This window comes from Erpetoichthys calabaricus, chromosome 10 (assembly GCF_900747795.2).
Source record: "Erpetoichthys calabaricus chromosome 10, fErpCal1.3, whole genome shotgun sequence".
Classification (NCBI taxonomy): domain Eukaryota; kingdom Metazoa; phylum Chordata; class Cladistia; order Polypteriformes; family Polypteridae; genus Erpetoichthys; species Erpetoichthys calabaricus.
The window spans coordinates 164,581,001-164,595,201 of record NC_041403.2 but is presented as its reverse complement, the minus strand read 5'-3'; the positions used below and the strand labels follow the sequence as shown (position 1 = coordinate 164,595,201).

Sequence of the window (14,201 nt, the reverse complement as noted above, 5' to 3'; positions counted from 1 at the left end):
CAGTCTCGGAGGGAAATGGTGGCACCGGTTTTCATTCTAAGCCATTCCTTAATTAGTGACCCTTTTATGCTACTAATTGACTCATTTCACTTAATTTTAATTGTTTCTTTTTTCCTTAATTAACAGCCAAGCAATAATTAGATGCAAAACGAGCCAACACATGAGCAGCTAGCCGGTATCCATCATACAGTATATGAAAATAAAGAAAGGTAAAGGTCTCAGGAATGTTGATCTGCTCAGGTCCACAAAGCATCCGTTTTTCTTTCCTTGTCAGCATCTGATGACCAGTTCGCATTGTCGTCACTATCACCCAGTTGAAGCAATGGTTCATGTTCAGTTTGTTCTAATACTACCTTTACAGCTTTTTGTTTGCCATTGTGTTTTTATTTGGAGGCTCCGCCCCACTCATGAATATTGATGCTCATTTAGATTTTCAGAATGAATTCCCTCTGTCAGTTTTGTGTGTCATTTGTTCAAGTATATCATCTTTATTTGCTGGCACTGTTTGCATGAAGATGTAATGTTTGCCTGTCTAAGTATGCTGAAAAAGTGAACAATTTCCATCGAGAGTACGTACTTTTCACATGACTGTATTCCATATGTACAAACATAACACACATCTCCCTGTCCTTTACAGCCTTCTATTCCAGATGGATTAGACCGCGGACTCACTAGCCTGTCCCCATTGCCCCCGACCGCTCACTAATTAATTAGAAAGTCGCTCCATCAAACACTTACTTCAAATACTGCTTAGGCCTCTTCTCTATGCACAGTGCTGCTTGTCTCTTTGTAGTGCTCCTTAGGACTATTCATAAGTGCACTCCATTTTGCAGCATGGGCTGATTAATTTGGTTAATTACGAAGTTCAAAGGGATTTGTTTGGTTATCTTGAAAATATTTTCTTTGTCAAGTTCTATGGTTTCATTATCACTGAGTGGCTGAAATGTCATTTATATCCATCTGTCCTGTCTGTGTCACTGCTCATCAGAATTACAAAACCCAGCTCAGCTCAACATGCACACGCAGAAAGTTGTGTTTCAGTGGCTTCCTCTCTGCCCCTCTGCTCAGCTTGGCACCCTGGCACTTTTGTGTTTTTTCTCGCTGTTCGTCTTTGGTTGCCTGCATTTCTTTCATAGCCAGTAAAAAAAACCAAAGCTGCAAACTTACAGACGCCTGTCTTTGTTTCCTCTCCTAGGTGAAGGTCATCGTTGAGTCTGCAGACCGCAAGCGAGCTGTCAGTTCAATCTGCAGTTATATTGTGTATCAGTGCAGCCGTCCAGCTCCTCTACACTCCAGGGATCTTCACTCCATGATTGTGGGAGCATTCCAGTGCCTGTGCATCTGGCTGACCGAGCATCCTGATCTGCTGAATGAGAAGGCAACTCTTTATTTTCACTTCATTGACTATGCTGGGTGACATTTAAAGAAATGGTTGCCTTTCATGTGCTTAGCATGCCCCTCAACATGTCTGACACATTTGTTTCCTCCTGGCGCTCTTAAGATCCCACTCTCCCATCTTGCACATAACCCTCTTTACATTCTCCAGCAACCCTGAGTTTTAGACCCCACAGTTCAGTTAAGGCATAAACTCGTCCTGACACGAATGTCCTACTAGTATTGACCCACATGCTGCTTGGGCAGCAAGACACAACTGCTTTCTAGCCCCCTCCTATTTGCAGTGTAATTGTAAAGACGTAATATAACATTTTTAGTTTTTAGAAAACTACATTGTTATCATTTAGATCCACAGATTTGCTAAACTCCAAGCTTTGGTTTAACTGAGCTTTTGGCTTTAGGTTATTTAGAACTTACTATGAGTGGATTGGGGTGGAAATCGGTCAATCTCTTGTTAGTTTTTTTCCCAGTCTTTCTTATCCTGTTACGCCAAACTTTAGGACTTTGTGTTTCTGATGGCCACTTTATCTTTATTTCTGTAGCTCCCCCCTCTTGTATACTATTTGCTGTTCTGTGCTGCATTAACAAATATCTTTGAAGTCTTGCGTGCCTGTGGTTTGTACTAACTAACATTTTACTTTTTTTCAGGATTGCCTTATTGAAGTGCTGGAAATTGTAGAGCTAGGAATTTCAGGCAGCAAATCCAAGGTTGGCGACCAAGAGGTGCGCTACAAAAGCGATAAAGAGCACAATCCTGCCTCGATGAGAGTGAAGGATGCAGCAGAAGCTACCCTGACCTGGTAAAGACAGTTAACTGTGTACTCGGCTTAGTCTTAGTGCAAGGTAGCCAATCTGTTTCTCTTTTCCATACTTGAGTAGGTTGCAAGGCAAGCTGCTTTAAGCAAACCCCCACTAGGTATTAATATATCATAAGATAATGTCAATGCTACTTGCCTTATATGTGGCTGACTTAGAAAGATACAGTATAAAATGAGAATTGACACACTACTTGCCACCCTGTCCTTCAGTGATCCTGAAATTTCCTTGCATGTCTTTCTCAGGAATAGGAAACTTCAAGCTAAAGCAAATGAGGTTCTAGGTGCTCACTTGTCAGCGACTGGTCAGAAACAATTGCAGAACAAACCTGTACTCTTTAGTGCCCTCCAGCCCATCAAGTGCATTTTTGTGCCTTGCCTCAGATTGGTTGGTGTCTGGAAATCAATAATTCACTGTGCCCTAGTATGTAAAGTTTACCATTGCTGAGAAGACACAGACAGGACCTTCCCATATGAGACTTGTCAGGTCTCACTGGAGGAGAATTGACACTTCTGGTCAATCCAGAAGCTCTTCAGGTTCCTATCAATTATGGAGAATCCACTGCATCCACTAAACAGTGTCATCTCCAGACAGAGGAGCAGCTTCAGCGACAGACTGCTGTCAATGTCCTGCTCCACTGACAGACTGAGGAGATCGTTCCTCCCCCAAATTATGTGACTCTTCAATTCCACCTCGGGGGGTAAACGTTAACATTATACAAAGATATTGTCTGTTATACCTGCATTGTTATCAGTCTTTAATTTAATATTGTTTTTTGTATGAGTATGCTGCTGCTGGAATATGTGAATTTCCCCTTGGGATTAATAAAGTATCCTATCCATCCATCCATCCATCCATCCATCCATCCATCCATCCATCCATCCATCCATCCATCCATCCATCATCCATCCATCCATCCATCCATCCATCCATCTTCATTGATTATCTTGATTTTCTTGCCAGTATTATGCAGCAGCTGGGAGCCTTTCCTTCACCCAGTGGGCCAGCTTCACCGTGTAGCCTGTTAAATGAGGACACTTTAATCAAGTACTCCAGGCTGGGCTCAACGAGCCGTAGCAACTTCCGCTATTTTGTGCTGGACAGCTCTGTCATCTTAGCCATGCTGGAGCAGCCACTGGGCAATGAACAGAGTGAGTACATTAGAGCCATTGTAGTCCGTGCCTGGGGTTTTCTGCCTTCTTACCATCTTCTCTACTGACACCCTGTTTTATACAGACCCCTGTCCTTCCCTAACTGTGCTAATACGAGGAATGTCAGGGAGACACGCCTGGACTATGCAGCTGTACCACCAGCCCAGAGGAGCTCGAGCCAACCAGAAGGTAGGAGCTACAGGACTTGGTCCTCGTCTGTCTTCCTAGTCTGAAATTGCCTGCCTTCTAACCAGTGCTGTCCACAAACCTGAAAAGTGAAGTTAATGCTCACTGTATAAAGAAACTTTAATCCATGTGAATATTTGGTACCTCATCTCCTGCTGTATTTACTTTTGCAGCAGGTCTTCGTTCCAGAGGGTCGACCAACTCCAAACAACAGTGTTGGCACAAAGTTTAATGTGAAACACAGGCCATTCCCAGAAGAGGTTGATAAAATTCCATTTGTAAAAGCAGATCTGAGCATCCCTGATTTGCATGAGATTGTCAGCACTGAGGTAAGTGGTGCTGCGTTGTCCACATTAGGGCCAAGTGAAAGGTACGCTACAAAGCAGTGACTTGTTTATACTACAGGTACCATGATGCCTGCTGCCTGTCAGCTTTTGTACTACTTCTGCACTAGGGTTTAAATGCATGATCTGATACCTCCACTCACACAGTTCAGAAGTGCACAGCATGGTCAACAAAGACCCCATGTAGTGTGTGTGTATAGCACAGCGCAAACACAGTGAGGTGAGGACTGTTGGGCACAAAACCTTCAGAGCACAAGGCTGGTTCACCTGATCAGCTAAAGTGACAAAGTAGCACAATATTTGCACATTCTACTAGAAGTGATTTGGGATATTCCCATGATGACATGGTCTTATAATATATAGTGTACAATCTTTAAAGAAACTTCTTTTTCTGCACAGTAAAGACTAATTAGACAATCAGAAAGACAGAACATTGAGTACGGTGCGCTTTGCTAGAGTTACTTTTGCATCAACACATGCCTGTTGTTATCGGTCATTTAGGCTTAGCATATATGTCAATTTCTGAGAAGATCTTTTATTATTGGTCATTTGTGTTTTGCAGCTGGAAGCCCAGCATGAGAAACTGAGGAACGTAATGGTGAAGCAGATCGAGTACGAGGTAGCTCTGGAGCAACAGACTGATGAACTTTGGAAAGCCAAAACCTTCCCTGACCCACTGACAGACTGCAAACCACCTGCTCCAGCACAGGAATTCCAGACAGCTCGGTTATTTCTCTCCCACTTTGGCTTTCTCTCCCTCGAAGCACTCAAGGTAAATCCCGTGAAGCCTCTTTGGGTCAGGTGGCACAGTGGGTAGTGCTGCCGGATCACAGATCCAACTTTATGGGTTTGAACCCCAAGACCAAATGTTGCCCGTGTGGAGCTTGCACATTCTCTGTCTGCATGGGATTTACTCCCACTTCTCCAAAAACGTGCAGGTGAGGCTAAGTGGCAAATCCATCTAAGATCTTGTGTGAGTATCTGGGTGGAATGCATTTGTGTGTGAGAGCGTCAATGCACTGGTGCCCTGGCTCTCTCCCAGTATCATCATAAATTGGTTTAAGTGGATTTGAAAATGAGATGACATAAGGTAATGTCTTTGGGACAGTGTGGTTCACAAGGGAGTTCATAGGGGGCACTGAAGGACTGCTTTACTGATGCCACTACAGTCTGGAAGACACTCTCTGTGGTTGAGATCCTGTCATCGGAGTAAGCCAGCTGTCAATCAAAAGACTTGCTTGCAAATACTAAGCTGCAGGTATCAAGTTATTAATTTAACTGAACACCTGATCAGTGGCTGAACCCTTTAAGTACGTGGTGTCAAAGTTTGATTCCTGAGGACCACAGTGGTTGTAGGTTTTCGTTTCAGCCATTTACTTAATTCGTAATCAATGACTGTTGCTAATGGAACTTACTTTGACTTGCTTTTTAAGATTTTTTTACACTTTAACCATCATTGAAATAATAATGAGATGTAAAGTAATCCAACAAATGACCAGCGAACATAGGGTCTCAAAGCCCGTTCCACTATTTGCTCTCTAACCCATTTTGTAATTAGATGTCAGTAGAATTAGTTTAATTGATTTAATCAATAATTAATTTAATTTGTTTAATTGGTACTCTTTCTGGCACGATATATTTTCAAAACTGTCGATTCTTTTGTTTTCTGAAGTCACCATCCAGATGTTTTACATTTCCTCAGCAGAAGCTTGTATCCAAATCGACCTGCTTAAGAGGTCCGCATAATCGAGTAAACCTCAGTCCTGTAGTCTTATAGTACAAGAGTACAAAATGGATCATCTCAAGTGAAGAGCTCAAACCAAAATGTAAGCTGGTAACATTTCCATAGTTACAAGAACTTATCAAAGCCAGTATCAATTAGACAGGAACTCAAAAGACAAGAGATTGTACAAACACGATTTAAACACACTAAGGGGAATGAAGTGGGCAGCTCATTCCACCAGCCAGGAGCTACATGTGAACAGAAGGTCTGCATTAAGATTGGATGTTATGTAGAGGTGGTGTCACCAGACGCTGCTCACTAGAAGACATAAGTAGGAAAGAAAGAGCATAAGACATCATGAGTGTCACCATAAACTTAAGGTCTAACCCACTGACTACTCTGTAGGCATGCATCAAGGAAGCTTGGAGCTGCTGCTGTGTCTTTTGTCAGCATTACTCAGACATTCACTTTTTTATTTCAAATATTTTATTGAAGTGGACACAGTAATGCGAAAAAGTAAGTACATGTGGACACATCAAGAATTTTGATAAAAGGTGATATAACAAACATCCGGCCATATTTACATTTTATAGTCCATTGTATAACTGAAATAAATATAAATTTCACATGTTGAAAAAGTAATAACATCCCTATGTTTATCACAGCATCAAATACATAAAAATAGAATTGGGTGCAAATGATTAGAACATCATTAGAAGGGGGTCTTGTCTTAACCTGTCTAATTTAAACCTCAAGACATTTTGTTTGGTTTACTGCTTGTTGTTGAAGTGTACGTGATCACCTTTCCTAGATCGAGAGGGCTAAGAGTATATGGCAAGGATTTTCAAAAGATCTCCAAACAATTGCAAATCAACCATTCCCCTGTCTGAAAGATCATCTACAAGTGGAAAAGTGTTTAAACAACTGACGACTTGGCCAGGCTAGCATCAGTAAGTTCAGCCTCAGAGCAGAACACAAGATGCTGAAATAAGTTTTTAAGAATCCCACAATTTCATCACAGGACCTTCAGGTAGGTTAATGTCAAAGTGCATAAGTCTGCGATTATAAACGAGACTGTACAACGACAACTACATGGGAGGTATTCCAGGAGGATACGTTTGTTGTCCAGAATGTCTAATGTTTGCCCTTGAACACACTTCTGAGTCAATGTACTCTGGACAGACGAGGCAAAGATAGTTATTTGGCCACAGTACCCAAAGACCTGTTTGGCTTCTGACCGCAGTTGTAAAGCGTGGTGGTGAGAATGTGTTGGGACTACTTAGCTGCATCAGAGCCTGGGCACCTCACTGTCATAGAATCCAGTAGGAAGTCTTCATTGTACCTGAGGGTGCTTGAGGATAGCGTGAGACCATCTGTCAGGAGGTTGAAGCTCAGTCAAAAGTGGACCTTGCAACATGACAATGGCCCCAAACATTCTAGTAAATCCACCGAGGAATGGCTGAAAAGAAAGAAACGGAGAGTTCTGGAATGGCCAAGTTAAAAGCCTGGATCTGAATTCCATTAAATTGCTATGAGGGGATTTGAAACCCCTCGGAACATTGCACAGCTGTAAGAATTCTGCATGGAGGAGTGGTGATGCCAGAGAGTGTTGACTGATCTAGGAAACACCTACTTTGAGGGGGCAAGAGCATCTATGAGAGCCAAGGGTGGAGTTGCTCTTTCCATAGATGGAAATGGCCTATCTGTTGATTTTTCATTGAATACATTTTTTAGTTACATCACTTTATGAACAAGTATATTTTCAAGATCAAATCTTGATATGCTGTATCTACATGTGTTAAAAAAATAAACATTGCATGGGGTGGTCTTACTTTTTCAAATGACTGTATGGTGTGATGGACACACAAGAATAAATGGGGTCGAGTTTATTGTCATGTGTTGGCTAGATCTGCATGTCTGTATTGCATTGTGGCTGGCTAAGAAAAAATGAAATAATTAAGGGTTTTAAGTCGTAAAAAGCAAGTCAATTAAAGTAAAAGAAGTGAGATACATTAGCAATACTAAATAGCTACTAATTAAGAATGTGGCTGAGATGAGAATCTGCGGCAACCGCGGCCGTCCAGCATTTGAGTTTGAAACCCAGTGTTTTAAGCCAGTGTGTCCCAACCTTTTTGGTGTCAGAATCCAGTTTATCACATGCCAGTGTGTTGGCGGTCCACTGGGTTGAGTGAAGGGGAAGGGGGCAGGGTCTCTTCTCTATGTGTTTAGCATGACCCACAATTCCCCCTGTGAATTTAATGCAATCGGTAAAGTGGGATGGTCCCTCTTCATGAATCGAGCCCAATAGTCAAAATGGGGGTGAGGACTTGTCCCGTGCGAAGACCCAGAGCATTAGATAATTCAAGCACAATCAACAATGCTTTTCCTTCTTGCTGATTTTACACGATCGTCAGAGCGGGAGTTCGGTGGCAGGGTTAGGTTTGGGGGCGAGGAGGATGGGTTAGGGTAGATGATGGGTGTTTGCCAAGGATCATCTGTGATCCACCTGTATTGCTGCCACTGCAAATAGAGTATGATAATCAGAGCAGGGGATGGGGGAAGGGATTACATCTGGGGTCAGCCCCAGCCCACCAGTGGAGAAACGATAATTTAAGCAGTCGAAGTCTATCAAAAGCAAGTCACTAAATGGTGATGCTGCCTCATGGACATAGACAACTTTGCTGTGGCTCCATATCATTCTCACAGACTTCTGTTCTCTTCAGGACCCTGGAAACAGCCGCTTACCACCTCATTTAATTGCCCTGGACTCTTCCATCCTTGGCTTCAATGATGATATTGACTACCTGGATATGCTGCCTTGCCGTCCATTTGATACTGTCTTCATATTCTACATGCGAGCGGGACAGAAGAGCAGTCAAGAGGTAAGGGAATGATGGCATCGCTTCGCCTTTGTGAGGCAGTGAGTTGGGTCCATGGGGTCAGAGCCTGAAGATCTAGTGGCCTGTCAGTGGGTCTTGACAGAATAGAATATCATCTGTCTACTTTCAGGTCACACGTATCAGTGCCTCTATGCTTAATAGATCCTTGAGAATTCTAGTTTATTTAGTACAAGTCATTGTATTGGTGATGGCTACTCTGTGCCTTTACAAAATTTGACAGTCGTTACTACAAAATGTAAACCCCAGAATTTCCTAAACTCAACATCCCTTACCCTACCTGGGATTATAACTCACAGCTATGCCATCCACTCTAGTTTCATAACCGCACCTGCCTTTTTCAGACTCTTCGTTTTATTCTTTACTGCACCTTGTTGTCACTAAACCTTTCCCTGATCTTGGTACTCAACTTGGGTAAGTTACGAGAGGAAATAATTAATTGTCATTGAATTGCCAGTTGCAGAGAATCTGATTTGGAGAAACTTGGTATATATTTTGCAGGGGCAAGTGCTCTGTAAAAATTTGTTCTTTTTATGTTACTGCCCGAATGCTGAACCATCACATGCACTTGAACATTAGAGGAAAAATTCCTTTCTAGTCAGAGGGGATATCAAACCTGACCACTGCAGTTGCTGATCTGTTGCCTGGCGATTTCAATTTAAACAAATAGAAATAACGGAGATGACACATTAGATGACCCCGAGATGACTATCTAGCAAAGTTTCACATTTACAGTGTTTCCAAAGCTTGCCCATTTTCCTGATAGTCAATAACTTGCTATATGACGTGTCTAGAGTTGTGGTTAGTCCAACTGGAATTCCTTCTCTTTTTTTAATAGTTATTTCAGGAAAATAACAGTATACAATCAAGCAAATAAAATTTGCAGAACTTATTAAACAAATAACTTCAAAATCAATCTAGAAAAAACATCAGATTAGCAAAGAAAACAGGAAAAATAACAACCCAACAAAGCAAAAATGAAGCCCCTACCCGAGAGAAAGAGAGGAGAGCCAAGAGCACATGAGAAAAAAGTAAAGCATCCTTATTAAAGATTGCTTATTGTAATTTGTTTTCTATTAAGTCTTGTTTTAAAAATTGGGAATTAGATTTTTTACCAATTTCAAATAATCTAGTTACCCACTGAGTTACAGGAGGTGGGCTGGGATTCTTCCAGGTGAGCAAGATAAGTCCATGAGCTAGTAGTGTGGTGTACGAGATGAGACACAAAAATAACTGGACTGGGCTTGGGGCTTTCCTGGAAAACCATCTGGAGGTGGTCCTGACGTGAATCATAGAATTATATCCCCAACTACACGCCCTCTCAAACCGCCGACCGGCTAGGTATATCCTGTAAATAGCCCAGTCAGTATTTGCACAACAATCACTACACGAGTTGCTGCAGTAATGTCGGGTGAAAAAAATCGAACAGCAAGTCAACATCAAATTTCTTGTGAATTTTCTCCTTTTCCGTAAAGCATTTTTTGACTGACAGAAACATTCCTGTCCTCAATCATCCTCTTTATTCGCCCGATTTAGCTCCCTGTGATTTTTTACTTGTTCCCGAAAATCAAAAGTGACCTGAAGGGAACGCATTTTTCTTCAGTGGATGAAGTGAAGACAGAAACGGCGAGCCTATTGAAGAGCCTCAAGCAAGAAGTCTTCCAGCGCTGTTTCAATCAATGGAAAATACGTATGGAGCGGTGTAGAGATTGGGAGGGGGCGTACATAGAAGGTGACAATGTTTAGAATGCTGGAATTCATCAATAAATATATATATTTTTTTTTTTACCAATCTGGTTATTTTTGTGTGTCACCTCGTACATACTCTTAATACAGTAAATTTGTCTCTCATCCACTTTAAGCCCATCTGGGAAGTCCACCAAAATATTATTATTAATTGGTTTGAATGATCGTGACACCAAGGCTGTTTGACTAGTATTCAAAGATCTCTGTCTTAAATTAATGTTACTTCCTGACAGCAAATAACAAGCCATATGAAGGGTTTCTAGTTGTGGTTAGTTCAGTTGGAGACTCTGTCCTTTCTTTTTATCCATTCTGTCATGGTAAGTAAAACTTGAGACAGATGAGCCTCTATCCATTGTACTTCCAGCTGAGCATTCTTTGGTTGTCAGCTCATGCACATGCAAGCCCACCCCTATGACATAAGACAAAGTCAAACATGTTGGACAAATCATGGAGTAGTTGAGAGAGCCGCCCGGTATGCCACACTACATGACCACTGGTCACAGAAGCACACCGCGACTGCACCCAGCTTGCTAAGATAATGTAAATGAAGTCTGCAACTGAAATCATTAGAAAAGTCGCATAATGTGACAGGGATATTTTGCCAAATTTAGTTCCACCCCTGATTACTTTTAATTATGTTTAATTCCGTATTATTAAGGCCACATCATTTGACCAGTTTATATTACCTGATAATTTAAGAAAAGACCCATAATGTTGGTGTCATCGGTAAACAGTGGCCATTCTTAGAGAATCTGCATGTGAATTACAGTCATTTATGTTTACTAAATTAAGGAGTGGTATACTTCTGTAGGACACCAGACTTGGGCTGAGGGCCTTAAAGATGCTGTCCTCAGCGTCACCACCTGCTTCCTGTCACTAAAAAAAAAAAAAAATCCAACAGCCAATAACACAACACTTGACTGACATTCTTATGTGTCAAGGAGTTTAAGAGATAACAGTGCGATAAGTGCAGAGCTGTAGGCAGTAAAGGGGATCTGAACGCACATGCACCGCAATTTTAGATCTTCAGGTTTAATAATATATTTTAAGTAGGTACAGTGGGGGGAAATAATGAAATAATTAAAAATCCTTCCTGAGATGTGTGCATACCTGGTGACCAACTACAAGACACCTCTTACCGCTGTGCTTGCCAACAAGGGTTTCTCTACCATTTTAAACTTGGGTATCAAATACTTATTTCACTCAATGACATGCAAATCAATTTATAACTTTGATGTAATGTGTTTTTTTCTGGATTTTTAGTTGCTATTCTGTCTCTCTCCATGAAAAATGAAACTACCATAAATATGAGAGACTCTTCATTTCTTTGTAAGTGAGCAAACTTACAAATTCAGCAAGGGATCAAATAATTATTTTGCCCCCACTGTAAAACACAATAAAGAGAAAAATCTCATACAGTCACAAAAGCCATAAAAAGTATTTGTACTGAACTTTGTGAATGAACAAATAGCAGATTTTGAAGTGATTGTTGTCAGTTACTTTTTTAAAGCATTTTCTCTTAATGTGTTGCCTTTGATTGTTTTTGACTCATTATAAAGTAAGTAACCATTTGTGACTTTGCCTGCCTTATGTAGTAAGATGGCTGTAGTTTGGCTTCTGGTTCCGGTCTTGGATGGCACTTCAAATTGTGCAAAGCTGAAGTGCATAAAGGCCATGTCACATTATACAACCTTTCCAGTGAATTTTCAGTCATGGGTTTTATTTACATAATGTTACCAAGTCGAGGCAGTTGGCGGTGTGCTCCTGTAATTTTTTGTCATCAAGTTTGAGATACCCATTGACTTGGTGTAACCCAATCAAAATCTTTTCTCATATGGCTGGGCTGTGTGGATGGGAAAGCGGGCAATCAATGTGCACTCACCAAGAAATACAATGCATGCTAAGCAGCTGTGAAGAATTAGGAACACAGGTGGTTTGGACATCACAGACAGAAAAGAGCGTTGTCCTCTGCCTGTTTCATGTTTAACATGCCACCACAGAATGGAAGAAAGAAGAAAATGGACAGAGAATACAGCTGAACTCTTTGTACCTAGCAACCCTTCACACGACCACCGGCTCTGTCAGACCGCACGCTATTAGCTTTCAGATAAAGGGAAGAATTCACAATACTGTGAAAATGTAAAAGTGCTGGCAATTCATTAAGCAGTTGTTTAATTTGACATCATGTCTTGTAATCTGACGTACTCCGGCAACAAGATCAGCAACTTCAGTTGTCAAGTTTGACATCCCCTTCGATTAGACGTTGTGTAATGCGACACCTCCTTAAGTAAGCAACACTGCTGCCTGGTGTCGGAGTCTTGGGCAGATAGGAGCAGGCATCATTGACATCTCATGTGGTGCTCATCAATATTTGAAATGCCTGTTCTGACTTTGTGTCTTTCGTTCCTTTGTAGATTATGAGGAATGTGGAGAGGTCATCAAACGTCCAGAATCATTTCTTGGAGTTCTTGATGTCCCTTGGATGGCCTGTTGATGTGGGGAGACATCCTGGCTGGACAGGCCATGTTGATACTAGCTGGTCAATAAACTCCTGTAATAATGGCAGCGAATCTCAGGTGGCAGGTGAGAAGACACCAAGTACAGGTAGTGTTTTTTGTTTTTTTAGCAAGTGCCAGTTGTATCTGCTTGATTGTTTCCACTTTTTCAGCCAAGGGGTAAAAACACAAGTGTGGTCATCATTGTGATGAAGATGGAACTCAAGCAATTAACAGCTGATAAGTTGCACAGAACAGAATCATAAAAGGCCATTGGTGCAGGATGATGTGCCCTGTTGTTTGTGGGCTTCTCTGTCCTTTTTGGGACTCCCTATAGCCTGTTTACTTAGAATAGCTTCTCCATTTTCTTACAAGTTCTGACAAGAACAAACTCCATGGTCATGTCCAGGAGCAACAAGCCTGTTGTTCTCCCTCTCTCCCAGTCCAGCCTGTAATGGCATTCACTACATAAACCAACATCAGCTTTCAGTCTTTGGGCAATGGAGTGTTTATGCCTTTACTCCTCCTGACCCTCCGCCATACTGTTTGTGGCCGCATAAGAATTGTTTGCTTAGTTCTCTCTTGTAATGATTAGAGGGAAGCTGAATGGTCCCCATTTTGCTTTGGAAATCTGTTCTGGCTGGGCTGTGGTTGCATTTGTGGGCCTTGTGTTGTGTATAGGCCCAGAGCCCCATGGATTGAGAACAATTTTGACAACTTATTGTGCTTTTGCCAGCAGATGATTCTGTCACCTTTGATGACACAGGGGGTGGCATCTTCAATGGAGAACGGAAAGTGCTCTACTATGCTGATGCCCTGACAGAGATTGCTTTTGTTGTCCCAACAATATTGGAGACCTTTCGTAAGTGTTTGAACATAGCAATTGCTGTTCATTTGGGGGATACTTTTAAGCTTAGTCGACATTTTTATTATTTTCTTTCTGCAGCTTATGAAACTATATCTGATGGAGCTCACCTGCTGCTGTGTAAGTGCCACACTTTTACACTTGACATGTCTCTCATCTCATTTTCTTCAACTGCTTTTCCTCGTGAGGGTCACTGTGACAGGAGACCAAGAAGGTCATTCCAGACTCGCTGGGGACTTCCTCTGTGTTCCCAGCCAGCTGAGAGATCTATTCCCTCCAGTGTGTCCAAGGTCTGACCACAGTATCGCCACCCAGTGGGATGTGCCGGGAGCCACCTGCGGGGGGCATTCTTAAGAAATAACCAAACCTCTTCAACTGACTCCTCTAGTGACTTTATTCTGTGGCTCTCTTGAACTGCTGAGCTTCTCCTCCTATCACGGAGTGTCAGCCCAGTCACCGTGTAATTTCTGCCACTTGTACTCAAAATCTAAACCTAAGGCCTTACTCCAGAAGTGGGCCCCATTAACTCTGGCCGCACACCGTACACTGAATGTTTTTTAATTAGTATCTTCATGAGGGTCAT

General features: G+C 41.8%; 1 protein-coding gene across 13 annotated transcripts in view; it reads left to right on the top strand.

Moving 5' to 3' along the window:
* The window catches only part of ralgapb (Ral GTPase activating protein non-catalytic subunit beta), a 113,649-nt gene that overhangs the window by 84,222 nt on the left and 15,226 nt on the right, over positions 1-14,201 (top strand). For 4 of the 13 annotated variants that reach the window (XM_051932626.1, XM_051932622.1, XM_051932630.1 and 1 more), the window contains 10 exons: positions 1,196-1,378; positions 2,044-2,195; positions 3,175-3,362; positions 3,448-3,551; positions 3,722-3,877; positions 4,455-4,664; positions 8,339-8,497; positions 12,673-12,862; positions 13,490-13,615; positions 13,700-13,738. In XM_051932626.1, coding sequence (XP_051788586.1) covers positions 1,196-1,378; positions 2,044-2,195; positions 3,175-3,362; positions 3,448-3,551; positions 3,722-3,877; positions 4,455-4,664; positions 8,339-8,497; positions 12,673-12,862; positions 13,490-13,615; positions 13,700-13,738 — 1,507 coding nt within the window. The remainder of the gene's footprint in view (positions 1-1,195; positions 1,379-2,043; positions 2,196-3,174; positions 3,363-3,447; positions 3,552-3,721; positions 3,878-4,454; positions 4,665-8,338; positions 8,498-12,672; positions 12,863-13,489; positions 13,616-13,699; positions 13,739-14,201) is intronic. The other 9 variants (XM_051932634.1, XM_051932633.1, XM_051932629.1 and 6 more) reach the window with 6 other exon arrangements.